We start from the raw sequence: 21,752 nt of genomic DNA, 5'->3' as shown, positions 1-21,752 counted from the left end.
CCCAGCATGTCCATGGGAAGCTCACAGTTAAGGCAGGTGTACTGTTTTTGCTAGGCTGCCTGTCATGCATAAAGAGATTCCAATGTGATGCAGCCACAGACTCTTACCTCAGTCCCTAGAAAGAAGCAGTGAAGTGCAGGAAGGCATTTACTCTTCTAGCACTGTCTGCACCTGGAGAGGAGTCTTAGCTTTTGCATCCACAGGGAAAGAAGGCCAAGCACAAAATCTCTAAGTGTGAGCTAGTTAGACTTGCTCACTGCTGTTCTACTGCACAGTCAGGATGATGCATACAGAGACAGGATGATAAATACATAGAAAAAGAAGAAAGGAAGAGGATGCTAATGCTGTGAGCCTATGAAAAAAGCTGCGATTTTTCCTTTGGAATTCTCTCTAATATCCCCTCATTTAATTTTTAAAAAGCTCCTGTTGGCAAAATGCTCACACTCATTAAAGCCCCTCTAGATGAAAACCCTGCCCTTCCTCATCACACATTTCCCTTAGTTTATGTTCACTTCTGCCGGTACTGCAAAGGTGTCATTGCTCAGGTTGATGAACACATTGAACAACACAGGCAAGAAAACAAGTATCTCTGTACCATGATCCTAATGCTCTAGAGCATCCCTAGGAATAGATTCCAGCTCTTCAGGTCCAGTACACAGATGCTTCTGCCATATCATTCACCTAGCCTTGGAGCATGCACACAAATTCAACTATTCAGTTTGAAACTTGAACTCAGCTTTCTATTTATGGCCAGAAGTCTTCTTGTGACTTATTTAGATATTCCAGTCTTCAAGTAGTAGTGGCATCATGCTTCTGTGTTGATTTGGGACTCACCAAATGCACATTGAGTACTTTCCCTGATGTCATGGGTTAGCACATCCCACCTGCAAGATCCAACATGCCCAGCCCCTAGGACAAATGTGTGACTAGACTGCTGTGAGAAACGCATCAATAACAAATTTAATTTCTTCTTACTGAAACACCTACTTTGGCTGTCCAAAAAGAGATATTTTATGCCCTGATTAACCTCTAAAGTTACCCTGATCAGAACAGAGGCATAGCGTATATCTTACCAATAGAGCTATGACTATTAGCCTTCTTAAGTCTGTACATAACACAGGATTTGTTCCATAAGGATACCACATGGTATGTTACATCTCAGGGAAAGTAACTGTTTTCAGAAATGCTACCCATTTAATTCTTCAGAATTCTGAGACACAAGAGGAGGGTTTTCTCCCTGGCTACCACATCCTTGAGGCAGGTGCATGAACTAGAGGCCAGAACCCCATAATGTCTCTGGCTGATGTCCCTGGCACAGTCCTAGGTCATAAAAGCAAAGGAAAAACATGAGGTACATCAAAACAGCCAGGGCACAGACCTGAGGCATCCCTAGGTCTCCAAGAAATCAAGGCACTGATGCACCACATGCTTAACTCAACTTTCAAATCATTCTCCTAACTCAAGGGCTTAGCCTTCCCTATCTCTCCTTCCCTAACCATTCTAGAGAACAGAAGATACAATTCGTGATCCAGAAAAGATAGAAGTGATTTTGCCAACACACATTTGTCATGGTAGGCATCATATCCCAACAATGTGTTCTACTTCCTCTCTCACCAAACAGCCTCACCTCCCCTGCCCCTTACCCAGCCATTTTTGATGATGTAGTTCCAAATTATTTTGAGACTTAAAATGACCTTAATTTTATTGTTGTTTAAGTAAGCTGAATTTTACCTTATAGTATGTATCATGCTCAGCACCTCACACTCAAGAGATAATAAGCTGTTCTGATCAGGGTAACTTCAGAGCTTACTCAGGGCACAAAATATCTCCTTTTGGAAGCAAGGGGCTCTCTTCAAATCCAAGCACCAAGAAGGATAACAGATGCACTTTGTTATCTTGTTCTTGGAGCCAGTATTCCTTATCATACCTTAAAATGACACAGTTCTTTGTGCAACAACTTGCCTGACAGCATATCTCCAAATCTGAATGATGATCCAAAATGCAATCCTTCTCCAAGGGCAAGCTTTAGATGCACTCTATGATGCAGCACACAGAAGGCTGTGGTATAGACAACCTTGATCTGGCATTTGACTGCAAATGTTTGATGCAATCTGAGGACTGGTGTTAATTCCTTCTGAAATGCAGAGATGCCTGGAAGAGCTGTGTCAACACGCACAGCTGTCAGGAGAAAGAGGAAAGGCATGCCAGTAAGGCTATGGCGAGAATAGGGCCTTATTACTTTTAAGGGATTTTAAAGGCAAAAAATTGCACACATTTTCCCGAACCATAGCCATAGTCATATCCATGAACTGAGGAAACCTTTTCTCCTCTCAGGAAAGGTCTTACCACAGAAAAAAACCAGACCCATCTCCAGGATTTGACATTCAGTGCAGGCTGATGGCAGTAAATACTCAGGTGGAACCTAACTTCTCTTCCCCATATATTCCTTGAGAGCAATGCATGACAGAGAAGCCTGGATGCTATGGTCACCAGCAGTCTGACCCGACAGTGTCTCAGCCATTCACTTCTGTTCAAATGCAGCATCTCCAACCACTGCTTCTCTGGTGAACTCCCTCTCAAGCAAGAACAACCTCCTACATCTGATTCAGTCATGCTTGTTTACAGTATAGGCAAAGCAGCACAGGTTTCTTTCTGTGACAGGCCACATGTCACTGCAGCAGCTACAGGCCGACACCAGGGGAATAGTAAGGTCCACCTACTACTCAGGATCCTGAGAAATCAGCATCTTAGCTATCTCTATTGGTGTCATGCATGCATGATAGCGGCCAGTCCAGAATCTCACTCCATGCATACTCCAGGATACTTTATGTCAGATATGAAGATCGCAGAGAACTTCCTTTATACATATGTAGTTACTCTGCGACATCAAATCTCCAAACAGATCGTGGACAAGGCAAAGATGAAACCACTGTCGCTGTGACTTTGGGTGCACACCCAGCCAAGTTGAGACTCTCACCACACAGCACTTCAGGAACTGGACTGCCAGGGATTCTCTGTGAACCTTTGGCATGGACTTCTTGAAGATAGAATAGACACTTATGAATATCAATACCACAGCAGATGTGTTTGGCTGACAAGAGATGATAGCTTCTTATCAACATGCATTCATTATCAACACACTCTACCTTAGCCTCAGGTCAAGTCTTTCTCTGAGAAGTCTTTCCAAACCGTGTCACAGAGGTTGCTATTTTTCAGTCATCACGACTACAAATCTGGGGAGACAGTATTTTTGGGGGGCACTATCAGCAGAAGACACTTCAAGCCTGACTTAACCCAATTCTAACCACAGACAACATGAAAACAGATAGACCATTTAATAATTAATTGAAATAAATCAACTCAGGGACTCCCTTTTTTTTTAAACTAAACATCAGCTCAGAACAAGTTGCCTGACAACTGCAAAAACACAGAACTTTTAGGGAGAAAGGACAAGCTCTGAATAAAAATATTAGTTATTTCAGACACCATGCATTTCTAAGCATACTTTCTCATATTGAAATCATAGGGTCTTATTTCATATGGACACCTGCTTTTGTCTAATCCTCCACTAACTGAAGGAGCATGTAGTATGCACAAAAGTTTCAGGGTCCTATTTCAACTACCCTTACACTGTGTTCCCAGAGTACAAGAGTTAGGGTACAGCAGTAAACACAGAATAAGTGGTAAAAGGCTGTTTTATTTTCTGGCTCTCCTACAGTGCATTCCACTGGAGTATGCAAATTCCCTCTCTTTAGGATTAAGCCATGTTAAATGCAATCAGAAGGACTTAATCAGATTAGTCAGGCTAAACAGCCATCTCATGTGCTTCTATTCATCAGCCAACAAAACTAACAAACACAACAAAGCAGTAAATATTTTGAGGCAAGTCAACCTTCAGTCAAAAGGTCTTCTTCAGAAGCAGCAGGTAGATAATAGAACTCATTCAGTAAATACAAACGGAACCTTTAAAAACTCTCCAACAAGATGCCTTTGGATTTTCATTTATCAAGTAAAGTGCAAAGGCAACACCTGAGCAATAAAAAAATCCCCACACATAAAACTACATGCTTGCATATACTCAACATAACCTGATGTCATGGAGGTTTATGGGGAGACCTTCTCTAACCACATTAGGGCAAGATAGCTGGAAACTAAATACCTGGATCTCAAAACACTAAACATCTTCACAGGTATATCAACCATCTTCTATTAGCTCAGTCACATGCATATTCAGAACACTTACTCTATCACTATAATCAATTAAACCCTATTTTCAAAAGTGCCTTTATAAAGCATCTTTGAGAGCTCCTCATGTTTCCTTTATAATAACATGGAACAGATATAACAACTTATCAGTTGCACCAAGCACCAATTAGGCAAACGGGTATCTTGTAATTGCAATGGCTCACAAACCTACTGTCCCATACTGCAGCTAAGCCATCCAGTATTGTCCACTAAATCATCTCATTTGTTATGGCTAATCTGGAAACGGAGAAAGAACAAACTCCAGTCCTAAATGCAGGAAGAAACAAGCCAATGCACTATAAACTTCACAATTGAAATTACAAATGCTCATCACTGCTGTATATAGAGCAAGAAATTATTTGGACTAATTTGTTTTTCTGACTAATTCCTCAACTTAAAATGAACAGATTTACACTAATGAGAAATAAAAACTCCCAGCCCTTCCAGAAGGTACTGAAAACTTCCCAAGAACAGTTTCCATGTAATTTCCCGTGTCTCTCTTCAGAAAAGCTTTAAGAGAAGAAAAATAGGAACACTTGCATGAAAAAAGGATCTTTGCATCCAACAGCCTCATCTTCCCCCACTGACTAATCTTTCCTGAGGGCCCAAAACAGGAACTGGCAATACAAAATGAAAGCATACAATCAACTTAACTGGGCACAAGAATGACTTTTACCCCAAAATGAGAAAAAGAGGACCTGCTGTACAAATCCAAGAAATGTACAATTAATCTGCACAAAATGTGTGTTGACTGGTCAAATCGTCACAAATTAAAAAATATATGGCCCCATACCTCAGAACATTTTACAGACTACACAGCCAGCAAGTAGGATATTGATCCTGATAAGGAAAATACATGGAAAATAGAGTTGCATAATGCCAGTAAAAGGGATTCAAATAGTCCAAAGGCATACAACGTCACCACTAACCACTTCCCTACATGACAGAAAAGGAAGGACACTACCCAGAAGAGCAGTTAAAGGCTCACAGGCATCCTATAGTGTCTCATTTTAATTATTGGTAAAAAAACATCAGAGAAGCAAAGAAGGAAATAAGGAAGCTACAGAAAGATGTAGCTCTGCAGCCCTCCTGACACCAAGAAGTCTAAATGTGATTGAGGAAAAAGTCCATAAGCAAATTGATCAACTGGTTTTTAGTGAAATAACACAATGTCATGCTTTGGCCATCCCTACCACATACACAGACAACAGCCTTCACACTGCCGAGATGAGCAATGCACACTCCAACTACCATGACTGACTTTTTTCATCTTATCACATGACAGTGAAAAACATCTATATTTAAAAGTGAGGTACAGAGCAGTATTTTTAGGTATAAAGCACATGCAGGAAAATGTAAGGCTTCCACAGCGTTTGCTGTTGCCCACCTAAGCATCTTCAGAAACACGGTTTTCCATGCCAGAGACATTTCTGGTTCATAGCAGCTATAATATACATGTGAAATGCCATACAACTGGAGCTCACACGTGCAACCATCTTTTCTTACCAGCCATTATTCTCTGGGCTTCATACGGTTCCATATAGCCAGTGTTCTCCCCTTTTCCCATTCTGTTCAACTCACTTTTGGCATCAAATGGATCCGAGTAGTCATCAGCTATCAATACCTGAAAGACAGGAAAGTAACTGTTACTGGAGTCTCCACTCAGATACGCAAAGCAGAAGGCAATGACATCCTATCAGCAAATAAAACCAGCTTCACATGGCTGCATCCTATGCTGTCTTCAAAGCACAGTCTCGGTTCAGAGGACAAATACACAATTGCCACAGATCAGATACTAAACGGCACTGAAAGAGAAATGTGCTCCTATTTATACCGGAAACCTCACAAGGGCAGACTCCATGTCAAAAAGATTTCTGACTAGCACAAGCAATGGAATAATTGGGATGGACAAATTAGAAAGAGCCAACCAGTCAGCAAATTCAATCCAGTGCAAATCTTACCAGAGAAGTCTTCTAATAGTCAGAAAAAAAAAAAAAAGCACACTTTCCCTTGCACATACTCATCTCCTCTGCTTTTAAGGTTTATCAGCTACAACTGAAAATATTGCTAGAAACTTTAAAAATAAATATTCTAAGGCTACTCTTTTCACTGCATTAATAAGAAGCCTTATAATTTTAAGTCTCACCTGAAAAAAAAACAAGACACAAAAACTTTTTGACTAAGCTTAGATCTTCATGCCATTCTTTCTCTCAAAGGAACATTATATTTACTTATATTTTGTGAGATGAGACAAAAGGCAGCAAAAAGAAATTATCTGTCAGAATATGTTTTCTTCTTCCACTAGGAGACTAAAAAAATCTGAAGGTTAGAAAATCTCACACTTGACTTTACATTGCTATGCTCTCCTGACCACTGCAAAACCATTGCATGCTGTGTAGATCCCAATTAAAGTCACAGGAACCATTTCTCCCTATAATTGAAGGGGTAGAGCTAATCTTTGTTTCTGGGATGTCACAAGGAAACTGAGGCAAAGGCAAAAATACTCATATGAGAATTATTGCAGAGCACAGAGATGTAATGTACAGCAGGCAAGAATCTGAAGCAAACAAAGCAGACCGAGGCAGGCTTCAGCACCAGAACTGCCACAAAATCATAAAATTATTCAGGTGGGAAAGAACCACAAGAGATCACCCTGTCCAACTCACCACTCAAAGCAGGGCAAGCCTAAAGGGTTCTGCCCTGAAAGCTTACTCTATTTAAGAGGGGTTTTTCAGCTGCGTTACTTTACATTTTTAAGACCAGCACTAGTAAGACTTACAGCACAGTGCTATTCCAACAGCTTCAATCTTTTCAACAAAGAACCAGGAGTACACTGCCAGCTAAGAGACTGAAGCTGCATCTGCTTCTGTCTCCTGCTGCCAGCTTACCCCACCAGACAGAGAAGAAAAACAGGACACACAAGTATTCACAGATCAAACACCTGCACAAGTGCCACGGAATAAATGAACACTGTGTTAGGAAAGGCAGAGATCTCCCTCAAGATTAGGAAACAAAACATCTAACACACTTCAGAGTCATTACTCAGGCCCTGTAACACTGGCACATTGCAATATTATACTACTTATTTGGCTTATTTTACTACCAAGACTGATGTTTTAATTATATTTTTTGTATTTTCCTCCCCTCCGAGTTTAAATTGACTGGAAGCTTGTTCTGGACCATAAATCACCAGACTGACATGGATCATAGAGAGAGTAAAACATAATTCTTTCTTTCACTTGGTGTTCAAAATTACTCCCTCATTATTTTGAAAAACAGTTAACACAAAGGGAAAAAGTCCCCTCCCCCCGGTCTGGCAACGTATGCCCAAGCAGCAAATCAAGTGACAGCAGCTGCACACACTTGAGACAAAGACGACAATGTGTATCATGCAGCAGTAATTTCTTCTAGTCACAAGGGCAGATTTATTTCCAGAAGTGGTGCAGTTGAAATGCCATCCATGTTGTCTCCTGATCTGATCCTGTCAAGAGCTGCTGGGTGGTAGCATGTGCTCTGTGCTGCTCTCCTTTGCAAATGTTGACACATAATGCTCGCCAATCCTTAGCATAACTGTACTAGAAACAGAAAGCAGACTTACCACAGCTGTTTGACATTTCTTTTCCATTTGACCAAAGTATGCTTGGTGGAAAATTATACATAAAAGATGCTGTCAAACAAGACCGCCCCCCAAAAAAGCCACCCAAAAACTCCAACTTAAACAACTCTCTCCCACAGCAAATCCCAAACCCACTTTTCAGCACTCAAGTCAGGCAGAAAGGACAGTCTGCTCCACCTTTCCTGGAACTGTATATCTCATTACAAGCGGATTTACAGTGCTGAGTTGTCAGAGGACTCCCCAGCTGACTGTTACTGTTTCCATATATACTAAAATTCAGTAATTTTCAGCCTAGAGGTAGCGGCTGGCCAGTGGCAGAATTTGATTTCTTCTATACTTGCTAACAGCTATACATTCTCCACTAGAAAGTCTCAAGCATTTCTACTTCTTTCAAAACAAACCCAAGGCTTGACAACCTCAAATGAGCATGACTGCTAGTTCTATTATAACATACTTACTGTAAATGTCTGAACTCTTTTGGCAATCCTATTTCAGAGGATTATTTCTCCTGTTTTCAGAGATCTCAACCAGAAAAAGAGCTCCTACTCTGCAAGTCTTTTTGCCATCTCCACAAAAATTGCTTTTACCTTAATGAGCTCACCTTCTAAGCTTCTATGCAGTAGGTCAGACAAAAAACAGAAAACAAAAGCTTCTGATGAAATAGATGGTACTGAGTACATTAATTTTCTAGTCATGTACCAATAAACAAAAACACTTGCTTCATGATAGATGTCATTAATACACTGTCCTCATACCCCTTCATGCTATCCTCAGAAAGCAAAAGCTTGCCAATATTACACGAGTTCTCTTTGCTGATATCACAGGTACATGCCTTGTATGTGTAGCAGGGTTCTGCAAATCATGATCTTAATCACCTCAATGCCACACAGGGAAGATGCACTGTGAGAACACCATGCTGTCACCTCTTCCCCACAGGCATGTAGGAGCAGGTCCTTCTGTATGATAATCAAAGTGCCCTTGTGTTCACCAGAGCTCGTTAGCTTTCCAGAAATGGTGTGCATTTTGTTTGTTTATATTTCTCCCAACAATCTTTCAGCCTCTGCCCAGCAAACTGGTCTCAGTCAGCCATTTGTTTTCTACAGTCCAGGGGCCAAGGCCAGCGCAGGAGATCCCAGGTTGGGGCCTGCATGCAGTGCCCCTTCCACACCTTTGATTTAGTGTACTTCAAGGCAAATGGCTAAACTCATTCAAATGGTCTACAAATTGACCTTTCATGTTACTGACTGACAAATACTGGACAGAAAGTAGAAGATAATGGATGGCACCCATTGTCTACCAATGCATCCTTCCTAAAAGTCTCAGCTAGTCAGATTATCCAGGATCTAATGCTGTACTTGCCACATCTACCCTGGACACAATAAGAGGAATGGCAACATGTTGAAGTATTGTAAGCACAGCTAAGGACAGCATTCATACACAAAATCTGACCTTTGGAGCGGGACACATTTAACTTGGCTCCCTGCTCTGCCAAGTCCTGCCTCCTTCCTCATGAGTCCTATCTCTCAAAATGAAAACACGGCAATCAGGAATGCCCAGAAGACAGTCATTCAGATTTCAAATTAATGTCTAAATCAGCTGCATTTGTAAGGGTTATTGTCAAAGACCTGTGGCTTACCTCTTAACAGAATGCAAGACCTACATTCTGAGAGTGGACTGTGAGCTCCTACAAGTACTGACTCCTGTTCTACACAAGCCTGTTCTATAGCATCCCATACATATATTATACTATTTTCTATTTTAATACGTGTAATACGTAGTAGTAGTAGTTTGAGGCATCAGTAATATCAAGCAAAAGAAACTCAAACACATAAATAGAAGTGCAGTGACCAAAAGAAGTCAATAAGGATTTAGAGAACACTCATAGGGGCTCTTCCTAGCAGGTTGCCAGTTAGAAGTCACAGAAAAAGAGTACAGCTCAGTTATCAAAAAAGTTGACAAATTAAACACCGTAACTCTAGCTAAAGAGTTAATCAGCAGATACAAGATCAAAATACAAATAATCACTCCACCCCCCAGAAAATTAAATACAAGCTGAGATCGTGGTTGGTTTATCCCTCTATTATATATTAACTAAGTTGCAAGCTTCACCGTTGATGCATAGTCTTTGTTCTTCTACAGTCTTTAAAAAACAGTCTGACAAATATTATCATATTAAATACAAGTTTAAATGGGTATTTGCATATACAAAAGCATTATTTGCATAAGCAGGCACAGGAAGAAACCAAAGAACACACCTAAATGCATAATTTCACAGGTATCTCTCTCTGACTAAACCCAACATTTTAAAGGGAATGAAAAAGAAGGAAACAAATGAGAACCTACCGCACTGAAAAAGTAGGTATAATCCCTTTTTTTAATTGAAAGGAAATGCAGAAGATCAAGCTATCTTTAAAGCAGCAACATCAGCACAGAACTGTTAGCTACTTCACTAATTTAGCAGCTGTTGTGATTAAGGACACACTATTCTAGAAGAATCCAAGAGGAATTATGATAAACAGCATGTAGCAAAAAATCTAAAAGACCTCTCCTGCCCACCAGGCCTTTGAGGAATTTATTAGGGGGGACTTTTTTGTAAAGATTTATTATTATTAAATAATATATATTATTATATTATCAATATTTAGATCACAGAATGGTTTGGGTTGGAAGGGACCTTGCCAACCACCTTGCCATGGGTAGCCACATACTTAAATAACTATATAAAGGCAGACCATATATTCCTCTTTCAACTTTTGTGAGTTGCAATTAAGTCCACCAATACCACAGATGAGAGCATGTGTCTGTCACCAGAGATACAGAATGCAAGGGCACTTAGCAACCATGAATGTTTCTGAGAACACCACAGTTAACACATTTAAAACAATGTAATGAAAATTCTTCATAATCTCTGAGAATTTGTATTCACAAAAGACCAGTCACTAGCTACAGTAGACGTCACTCTATATTATCACAGAATGGCCTGCTTTGGAAAGGACCTTGAAGATCATCTTGTTCCAACACCCCTGCCATAGGCAGGGACGCCTTCACCTCAGAGCCCCATCCAACCTGGCACTTCCAGGGACGAGGTATCCACAGCTTCTTTGGGAAAGCTGTGCCAGTGCCTCACCACCCTTACAGAAAAGAGCTTCTTCCTAAAATCTAATGTAAATCTACTCTCTGTGTGAAGCCATTCCCTCTTGCCCTGTCACTACATGCCCTTGTAAAAAGTCCCTTTCCATTTTTCTTGCAGGCTCCCTTCAGGTACTGGAAGGCTTCATTTAGGTGACCCCAAAACCTCCTCTTCTCCAAGCTGAACAATCCTAGTTCTCTCAGCCTTTCCTCATACAAGAGGTGCTCTATCCATCTGATCATCATGGTGTTCAACAATGATTAACAATATTACATGGGGGCGGGTTTGGTGAATGTTATTTTGTTTGGTTGCTCTTGCGTTGCATTGGTTGGGGGGTTTTTGTGGGGGTATATTTGGGGGTTTTTTTACAACAACCACATAAAATTTTTGGCAAATGCCAAATTTCTCTCTTTGCCCCCAAGAAGCCTCCAGGTCTCCCATCCCAAACATGCCCTAAGCAGATGTTTCCCTAAAAATAATATTTTCTTGTAATATTCAGGCAACTACACATCAGAAACATCTCTAATACTGAATCCTGGACAAAGCTCAGCCTGCATACAGCAGGACTGTGAAGTTTAGTCTTGATTTGTTTTCCATATTAATAAAGACTTCCACTTAAATTTTCTTCCATGAAGCACTGAATTCAGGAACCTGTTGGATAATCCTCCCTGTAACCTAAGTACCACTTTTTAGTCAAAATAAATTTCACAGTCTTGGAAAACTTGCTAATAGAGTGATCTGTGCATGGTCAGATTCCCAAAAGAATCAGGAAAAATAAAGATTTTTAATATCTTGCTAACAAGTCAGAAATTTAGGGTATGATTCCAGGGAACTAGTCTACAGACAAAGTGTGCATAGAGCCTTTCCTTCTAGTCCCAAATTTGAGGATTGGAAAGACCAGCACTAGCTCTGCCCCTGGAAGGAATCACAGGCCTCATTCACAGTGGTGACTTCCAGAGACTGACACATCTCTCCTAAAAGATAATTGAAACACAATTTAGGAAATGTATCGCCTAAATTTCTCAGAGAGTTGTGAACTAATAGTGAGGTGCTGGGGAAAAAAACACAAAACAGTATTTAATAACAGGATTTCAAGAACTACTCCCCCACACACAAGGTTTAGTGCTCAGTGAAGGTGAATTGCTCTTCAGTTTTTACAAGTCCACACACCCACAGGGACAGAACTGAACTGCTAACAAGCTGATACAAATAACAGTTCTTGCCTTCTTGCCCCTTGATTTCTCTCCTATATTCTCAGGCAGAAACTGGGGTCCCCTGCTATCCCACGTGTCACTGCTTCACATCGGGCAATGCAGACCACTCTTCACACAGGGCAGGCAATGCAGCACTTCCAGCTCCTGCCCAAAGTTAAAAATGCAGTTCTACCCGCTTTCCTCTCAGTAAGAAACAGGTGCTTCCTTGACCCATCTACGCAACTATTTTAAATTTGAAAATACACCGTCAAGGATTTTTCAGTAGATCCAAGAGTTACTGAAGGAAGGATGGACAGAACAATCACCAGGTATTGTTCCCTTTGGAAAACAAAGTTTAAAAAAAAAAAAAAAAAGTTTAAAAAAAATCATATCCCATGTACTGTCATTAGCAGAATATGTTTTGTAAAACAATTTACCACACTTCCTGGACAATGCACAACTATTTCAAAACCACACCTTATGTCTGTTTCCTTGTAAATAGACTGTTTAATAGTAACATTTACAGAAACAGTGACATATCCAGGAAGATCTGCACCACAGTCTTTTCCTATCTGTTGCCAGAATCCACCATTATGCTGTTTCAGCTGCTAGGTCTCATATTACTTCCTACACTTCCAAACAGTGCCTAGCACACTGTTAGTTAAGGATACAACTACACTGACACAGGGCAGCAAAGAAGTGAAAAGTCAAACCATTTCCTTTGCCATGGGGTAGTGCTCAGCACAAGCAAAGACATATACAAAAGTGTTTAGAGACACAAACATCTCTCCTATCCCATTGCCAGTGAGCCTGGGGAGCAAAGAATCTTGTAAAAAACAGACATTTCTTCAGTGATCCAAGCAAATACAGTGGTAAACTGGCCACAAGATCAGATTGCAAACTTGGAGATTACACGCAAACTTGATGTTTAAAAAGAGAAACACAGCTTCATCTTCTTCCTTTCTAGATCCTTTCTCCTCATTAATCAGGCTAAAATACTTACATGAGTTCCCATACAGTTATTGCTGTGCCTAATTTCTTATTTATAATTAGAATACACTTTGAATCATAACAAATTGCATAACCTTATTCAGACTATAAAAGGTTTCACTTTCATATATACATTACAACAGTCCTAATGCTAACAGTTGGATTGCAAGTTACCTAAAGTTGGATATGTAAAATAGTGTAATACACGCCTCTTTCCTCACCTGGACAGTTTTGAAGAAAATCTGCAGGTAATACATGTGCTATCATGCAGTAGCAAGAAAGCTGCGTTTATGGTGGCCCCACTGTTGTAACAGAACCGTGTAGTGCTGTTTTGGATATGCTTGGAGTCTTGGTACTTCCATGTTCACATGCAAACTCCCCTAAACCAGCTCCTGTACATACACATGTGAAAAATCAGAGGACAATCTACAGAAGCAAGTACAATTCATTCCTCTTGCTGATCATCATCAGTACTCAGCCCTGTTTTTGTGTCCTCAGAGTATCTCTCCAAGTGACAACTCTTGATCAGCCATGCCCAGCTGTGTTCACATGCGCTTGATCTGAACAGAGCCCTACTCATTCTTTCATGCTGCTGCAGAACATCCTTCTATGCCTTAGTCTATCATCAGACTAACTCCACATTCACTTACTGAACAAATTCAGGGGGAAAAGCACTTCAGCTTGAGAGACCGAGATCCTGCACCTACATCCTGCACAATTGTCCTTACTGAAATGTGCTATTTTCACATAGTGTAAGTCTGTTGCCAACACTCACACTTCACAGCAGTTTTTGAACATCAGTTACATGAAGACTTAGGATCCATGAGATCTCTGAGGACCTGCAGGAACTTGGGTCAGGGGAGGTTTAGGTTGGATATTAGATTAAGATTCTTTCCCCAGAGGGTGTTTGGGCACTGGAACAGGCTCCCCAGGGAAGCGGTCACAGACCAAGCATTACAGAGTCCAAGAAGCATTTGGACAATGCTCTCAGACACATGGTGTGACTCTAGGAGATGGTGCTGTACAGCACCGGGAGTTGGGCTCGATGATCTTTGTGGGTCCCTTCCAGCTCAGCATTTTCTGTGGAACTGTGAATTAAACCACTCTTCTGCACAAAGCAGGGGTAATAACAAAGCTAGACCAAGTTGTTCAGGACCTTGCCCACACAAGTTTTGAAAGTCTCCAGAAACAGAATGTCCACAACCTCTTTCTCAGTAATACAGACATTTATGCATATGAAATAACAAATAATAATGATAACTAAATGTTATGTATTTATCATATTTTATCTATGTATGTTTGTATATACATATAATGTAGATTTCAGAACTTTACAAATACTTTCAACATATGTACCAAGAAAACCTAAATTCACTTAAATAAACTTGTAGACTACCATAGCAATAGTTTGAGATCAGACAGCAGATGTGTACACCAGAGAGATGTAAGACACAGAGATCCGAGAATGTAATTAAGTAGGCATTTGGAATCCATTCGTGGATATTATGGTTCCCATGAAGATGGAAGACACGGTAAGTGCTACACTGATGGACTGCTCCAGACTCAGTTCAATAATTTAGAAAAATCCTTTCACAGACAATACATGGTATCCACCATACAGTTTTTGCTTTTATTTAAACTCAGAACCTGTAAGACAATAAACTTACTGTTGGCATTTTGACTCTTTTCACCTGTCTTCTTTTGCCACCCACGAAAACTTCAAAACTACATTCATTTTTAGTTAAGTTTTTTTGTTTCATGATCCAATTTAGCCATATCCAGATTGTTACTACCTTTTGAGGTTAAACAATATAAACAATATATATGCTCCTTGTCTCCTACCCTTACTGGTTTTATCATTCTGAATACATTAAGATAAAAACACAATGACAAAAGAAGTGTCATTATAGGAACACAGCTCACTGCTACTATGAATATTATTTGTTCTTTTAACACTTTTGGTAAGCTACTGCTTGTTCACAGATGAAAAGTTAACTTCTATGAGGAATCCTCCAGAGTCTTCTTATGCGGCATAGCAATCCACAGATGAAAGAGTGATGCAGTAATGTTCTTGCTCACTGGGGGCCAAGTGGAAGTGATTCCCAGAGATTAGATATACAAGTTGCATGGAAAGGGGTGGAAACTGGACACAGGTCCACCACCCTGCCACATTCCCTTACAGTCATTTGCGCTTAGGTATTAGCCTTTTTACAGAATAAGGCCACATGAAAGGTGCTCAGTTACACTCTGCCAGTAAATAGTTCAACAAGCATATTTTAGTTCAGAACAGGCAAGTCAGTCCCCTTGTTTGAACCCAGCAGCCGAGGTACTTTCTAACAATGGGGTTGATATGCTTACTGCAAAGATATACACATGATAGACCCTTCAAGAACTCCACCACTCCCTCCTTTAATCTCCACGTCTTCCAACTGCTTCATACTCCTTCCTGATAGTCTCTTTCTGCTTGGACCTCTCTTTGCGTAGAAGTCTGACAATTTGGACGGCTTCCAAAGCTGAGAGTGTTCCAAGCTGTGCACACAGTGCAGACGCCAGGCATACTTTGTAACTGAAGAGCCTACCACATCATTCCGAAAAGCCCTGAAGTCACCAAGACTCCAAAAGCTCAGGTCATATCTGAGTATCTTCTGTTCACAAGACTGCTCTAGTCCCTTAATCATGAGACTGACATATCTGAAAAAAATTGCATTTCTAGATGCATTACAGTTGCCTTATAACAGTATAGATACACACAAAAAATATAACTTGCTGCCTTTATGTGTGGCCTTCCCCAAACAATTTATGCAAGACCAGCAGCCACAAGTATTTTCTTTCTTCTTTTACGCAAAGACAGAGCCATATACCAATGGGAGCCACCCGCAGAGAGGAAGACTGTTTCAGAGTAGAACCAATTGTATGGAGAGGCAGCTTGACACTCTGCTGCAATGGATTAAACATGTAAATAAGACACGGAGATACATTTGTAGTTTAGGATTTCTAAATTCTAGAAATTCTATATTCTCTGATATAAGTAATCCCAGCACTGCTTAGACATCTTTGAAGTGTTTTCTCAGTGCACCTTGAAATACCAGCTGCAAGATTCAGTTAAATGCACATGACTTTTTCTCAGTTTAAAGATCAAATATAACATAGACCTTCCATATACAGAAATAAGACAAGCATCTTCTCAACCTTAAAACAATATTTTAATTATATAAAGGTATTAATAATGTTCTATGGAGTCTAATCACTCTTATGCAAGATGTTAGAAGTTCAAAACGCTAGACTACTTTGCTAGTCCAGTGCAAAAGTACTTGTTTCTCACACATAGATAGTGTTTTCAGAACTTTGTACATCAAGTCAGCAACGCTGCTGTCCTGAACAGTCGCCTGGTTGGTTGAACAGTTGCCTGCTTGATTGCTGCTACAACACAACATTCATGTTATTTTGTACTAGGTCCACTCTGACTGTGCAGAATCAAGTTACTCTCTACTGTATCAGATATGTCCTGTCTCATTGTTGAAAATTTTGTACTATTTGAAAGCAGCCAAGTGCTTGCTTGACAAAAGTAGCTAGAATTGTTAGGCTGTAGGTTGAACTTTATTTGAACTATAAGGCTATGTTGTGTAAGTTGAACAGAGATTACAGTACAACCTGAAGCTAACAGTATGTACATTAATAATAATTAAACCAGACAAAGCTAGCATTTTCAGTATTACTTAAAAAATAATAGATCAGAGTTTATGGACTGCAACAACCGTATTACAACATGGACTGCAGTACCAACACGGCAACCAGTTGGTGACAAAAAAGCAAACCAGAAGTAAGACAACCCCAGACCCTAATGTTGCTGTTTATCCAGACTGTCATGTGGGGGATAGGGAGTTTGGATTTTAAGTGTGTAACTGCCGAGGGATTTATTTGTTCAGAGCCCCTGTCTTGAGGCATGACCAGATATCGTAATCAACCTGTGCCAACAAACCTATCTCCTGGAGAAGAGAAATTAGTGTCAAAAATGTCTTTAACACCTGTGGAAATGGATCTTGCGACTTGCAGTGTCTTCTGCATTCAATATGCAGAACTGTTGCATTGTTCTGTCTCCACTGAACAGACATAGCACAAAATGCTGTTCATTATGAAATAAATGTCTTTAAAGGACAATATATTACGAACACAGCTTTTAAACCTTAAGAACTTCCTGCAAGGAAGTATGATACAGCTTGTCTTTGAAAAGTGTCCCAGGTTTTTCAGCTGCAAAACCAGGCAGAGAAATCATTAGGTTCAAATAAGTGATATGTGAAAACATACATGAAGTATCCTTTCACACAGACACTTCCCCCTCAGTTATTACTTCATGGATTTACGTACACCACAATGCCAGATAGAGGACAATCACTCAGGAAGACTTCAGCTCATTTATTTTGATCTCCATTTCACAAGTGGTTTGCCTATTGAGTTGGTCTTAAACCAACTTGTGTTTATTCTTATACAAATACAGGAGATGCCAGATTGATCCAGTATACAACCACATGTTGTTTCAACTTGCCCACACTCCCTAGCTCCTCTGTGGCAAGCAAATAAGTTAAGTTTTCACAAGCCAGCACTAAAGACAGAAGCCAATAATTTTTTTACCCACCATACTGGAGGATCTGAGCTGCTTCAGCCATGATTTCTAGCATAGCCTGCTCTCCCTCGTCTGAAGGTAAACATCACATTTCAAGTCCCCAAACCCACTTAATTGTATTACCCAATAAAAAAAATCCACCCAACAATTTGAATTCAAAGACATCTAGAAATGATGAATCTCATTGGGCATCTGTTGCAGAGGTTAGTCACCTCGCTATTAAAAGGTGCATGGCAATTTGGGTTTGTCTGCTTCAGCTTTAGCTGGTATTTCTACTGTTACACATCAAAACTTCCTGAATCCCAGATACATTAAATGTCTGTAGTTCCTTTACCAGCCTTTGTCTAAAATCTTGCAAAATATAATCATGTCCGCCACTGCTTTAAATCTTCATCTCCTTTATTCTCTGAATCAGCTAGTTTACAATTTTTCTTTTCCTCTGGGTGTTTCAGCTAACCAGCCTGCCACTATCCATACCTCGCCATTTGCCCTTTGTAAGTAATCACACGAAACAAGCATCTTCCTGAATCTCCTTCCCATTCCAGTAGCTCTTTCAAGTATGACACACAACTGAGCTTTTCAGCCAACTCTTTACTGATGACAAACCACAGAAGATAAAAAATTGCTCACTGAATTTGCTGGAATCCCTACTTCTCACTTCTCCACTACCACATAAAGGAAAACAGCACTCTATCCTTATAAATGAAATCAGAAAAAAAAAAAAAACCACTGAAACAGATGCTGGAACGAAACACAAGCATTTACCAGACATTATTGGATCATTAAACACTAACATACTTCTAGGAAGACAGAACTACATGGCACTTAGATTTTTTTTTTCATTCCTAATGTGTTTACCAGCTTATGCTATGTTACACACAGATTTTCTAATGTTTTTAGCATGTTTATGAATTCTTCTGAACAGTGGACCTCTAGATTCGGGGGATTTTATTCCATCTTTACTGTCTTCCTTATTGTCTCTTTCTTAGGGAAATTTACTTTCACTTGCTTTGTTCGCTATTGAACTACAGACACACTGTTTACTAAATTCCTTAATTTTCTTCCTCAGTGAATCACAGGTGTAGAAGAGAACCAGTTCCCTGCCTGCCCACTACGACCACTGCTTACCAAGTTAACCTGTCAAACTCTACATTTCAGGGCCGTGAAATAAGAGAGATTTCACATCCATTGCTGGGAGAAAACACAATTGAACAAAAGGCAAGCTACGTTGCCTCTCACATCTAAATGCTGTTGAGGCAGGCACAGTCGGCTCTTTGAGGCACACGGACAATTCTGTTTCTCAGACATATTCAGATTTTCTGGTTGTCACCTATAGTTCTCTCAATAATTGAAAAAAACACTAACATGACTGAGAATTTTTGCCTACAAGTTTTAAAACCTGCAATAAGGGTGGGGGAGCAGCACACAGATTTATGACCATACAAAGCAGCAGGTTACCTAGCAACAAATATGTATTTTCTATTTGAAAATTGCTTCAGTAGGCTCTAAAATTGAACAATGATTTTAAAAAAAGAAAAAGAAAGAAACATTTCGCCCCAAGCAGGTTTTTTTGCTGAAAGTGGTTTCCTAAGAGAAGATACCTAGTATCAATGTAGGAAATTTAAAGAAGACTGGATAGATTGTAATATACACTGTAAAATGTTAACTTTGAATCAATCACCTCCACAAAAGAAGTTGCTTCCAGTCAGAAACTATACCTACTAAGACAATAGAACAAATCCTAGACTTTTCTCCTTGTATCGTCACTGTCACAACCAGATTTCTTTGGAATTCCACCTGGACAGATATAACTTCTCAAGTTGTCATGTAAGTGTGGCAATGCAATCGTGTTACATATTTAAACATGTACACACAGACCATTTAGACTGATAACATTCAGCAGATACTTGAAATTCCTGTGATGCGACTGTTATCCTGGAGTTGAAAATGCCAATCAACAAAATAGAGAAACATTTATTTCCAATATATGAGAAAAACTAAACTATATTCACAAGAACAACACAGGTAAGGGAATATGCTTTGCTTAAAAAAAAAAGAAATTAACTCTATTTCCCTCTGTAACTTGAGTTCCCAAGTCCTGCACTTTCCAGTGTTGTGTCTACAATATTTTGTAAAAAATTTGTAGAGAATGACCAGTAAAAGGATAACAGTTGGAACTGGGCAAGTATCTATGGAGCTTGCTTCAGCTCCATGCCAGATGGAAACACATTATCATGGAAGTTGCCATGCTGTTGTAACACAGGACTTTGAACTACCTCACCTTTGACACTGAACTAGGAAGCAAAAAGTTTATAAATAAACAAACGACAAATTGTCTCCTTAAAAACAGACAGTACGGCATGGGACAGCATCACTCTTTCTCCCTCCCCCCCCCCCAGTTTATTTTTTATATATGAGTGCTCCATACCACATGCAGTGGGGCTGAGGCCTCAACTTGGGGTTACAAGCAGAAGGCTTTTCAAGGGACTCTAGCGCTCCCCAAGCACCCCCCTAACGACTCACATCCTGTTCTGCAGAAGCATACCAACCCAAAAGCCTTGGTACCCATCTTGAGGTTGGCAGCGCGCCGTGCCTCAAAGCAGGGCTAGACACACCTGTGAACCTGCCCCATCAGAAGGAAGGTGAGCTTGAAGCCAACAGGGTACCATCACTTCACGTGCTACTCCTGCACATGCCCTGCATGCCCATAGATAATAAAAAAGGCCAGGCCGCCCACTGAAGGATGGCTGAGAACAGCGGCAACTCCAGATGTGCAGGAGCTAGTCCCCTCGCCAAAAATCCTTCCAGGGGCCCAGCCCTACTACCTAGCTTACAGGGGCGGGAACAGGAGCACAACACTTACTTTATCTTTCACGGCAGAGTGGGCAGCAATCGTGGGCTGCTTGGAGCCCTTGTTGAGCTTCTTGCCCGCGCCGTCGCTGCCTCCACCGCCGCTCTCCACCTTGATCAGCCGGTGCTTGGGGGAGATGTACTTCACGTCGGGTGGCGTCGCCGGGCGGCGCTCGCTGTGGCTGCGGAAGAGGTGCGGGGAGCCGGTGGTGGGAGGCGTGGCGCAGCACGACGAGGAGGAGGAGGAGGAGGACGCCTTGAGGGCTGCCTCACCCAGGTCCTCGGGCGCCGAGTAGTCCGGGCGGCACATGGCGCGCAGCTTGCGCAGGGACGAGCCGGGCCCGCTGTAGGGGTCTTCGAAGTCGCGGTCCTTCTGGGCGCGGTAGGCGCGGAGCAGGTCGCTGGTGTCGTCGCGCAGGCGGCGGCGCGAAAAGCCGGGCGAGGTGTGGTGGTGGAGGTGGAGGTGCGGCGGCCCCTCGGGGCGGGGCGCGCTGCCGGCACCGTTGCGCTTCTCCCGGTAGTCGGGCCGCGGGGGCTGCGGAGGGCTCTTGGTCTTGCTATTGCCCAGGCTGAAGTACTTGTTCAGCCATTTGGCCATCGTCTCTCCCGGTCGCGGCCTCAGCACCGCTGCGTGCTGCCCAGGCGCCCCGCGCCCCAGCCCCGCTCGCCGCCCGCATGGAGGAGCGGGGCGGCGGGGCGGGCCGGGCGCCCCGCTCCGCGCACTCGCCGCTCTCCCTCCGCCAGCGGCTGGAAGGGCCCCGCCGAGCCCCCCGGCTTCCCCGGCGGGAGGGAACCGCTCCCGGCCCGAGCCAGGCGCTCTCCGTAGCTCCGCACCCGCCCCCGCGGCTCCGGGTCTGCCGCGACCTCAGCCCCGCTGCTCCGCGCTGGCAGCGCAGCCCAGCCTGACCTCAGCACGCACCGGAGAGGCGGGGGACGCATCTGCATGCGGGACCCGCCCACCGCCGCGGCCGGGCGGGGCCGCGCCAGGTGCTGGCGGGGCGGTGCGGAGGGGCCCGCCCTGCGCGGGGCGGTGTCGGTGTCGGTGCAGTCGCGGTTCGCGTTCCGGCGTGGCGGGATCTGCCGGGGCTTCCCCGCTGCGCCCTCGAA

General features: G+C 42.0%; 1 protein-coding gene across 2 annotated transcripts in view; it reads right to left on the bottom strand.

The window, feature by feature from the left end:
- SHB (SH2 domain containing adaptor protein B) overlaps window positions 1-21,339 on the bottom strand; it is a 79,266-nt gene extending 57,927 nt beyond the window's left edge. For both annotated transcript variants that reach the window (XM_039567116.1, XM_039567115.1), the window contains exons 1-2: window positions 20,659-21,339; window positions 5,752-5,869 (exon numbers count right to left, since the gene is read on the bottom strand). In XM_039567116.1, coding sequence (XP_039423050.1) covers window positions 5,752-5,869; window positions 20,659-21,243 — 703 coding nt within the window. In that variant the 5' untranslated portion in view covers window positions 21,244-21,339. The remainder of the gene's footprint in view (window positions 1-5,751; window positions 5,870-20,658) is intronic.
- Between the last annotated feature and the right edge of the window lie 413 nt (window positions 21,340-21,752).

Source organism: Corvus cornix, chromosome Z, assembly GCF_000738735.6.
Source record: "Corvus cornix cornix isolate S_Up_H32 chromosome Z, ASM73873v5, whole genome shotgun sequence".
NCBI lineage: Eukaryota > Metazoa > Chordata > Aves > Passeriformes > Corvidae > Corvus > Corvus cornix.
The sequence above is the reverse complement of the archived record's forward strand: the minus strand, read 5'-3'. Positions and strand labels throughout refer to the sequence as shown.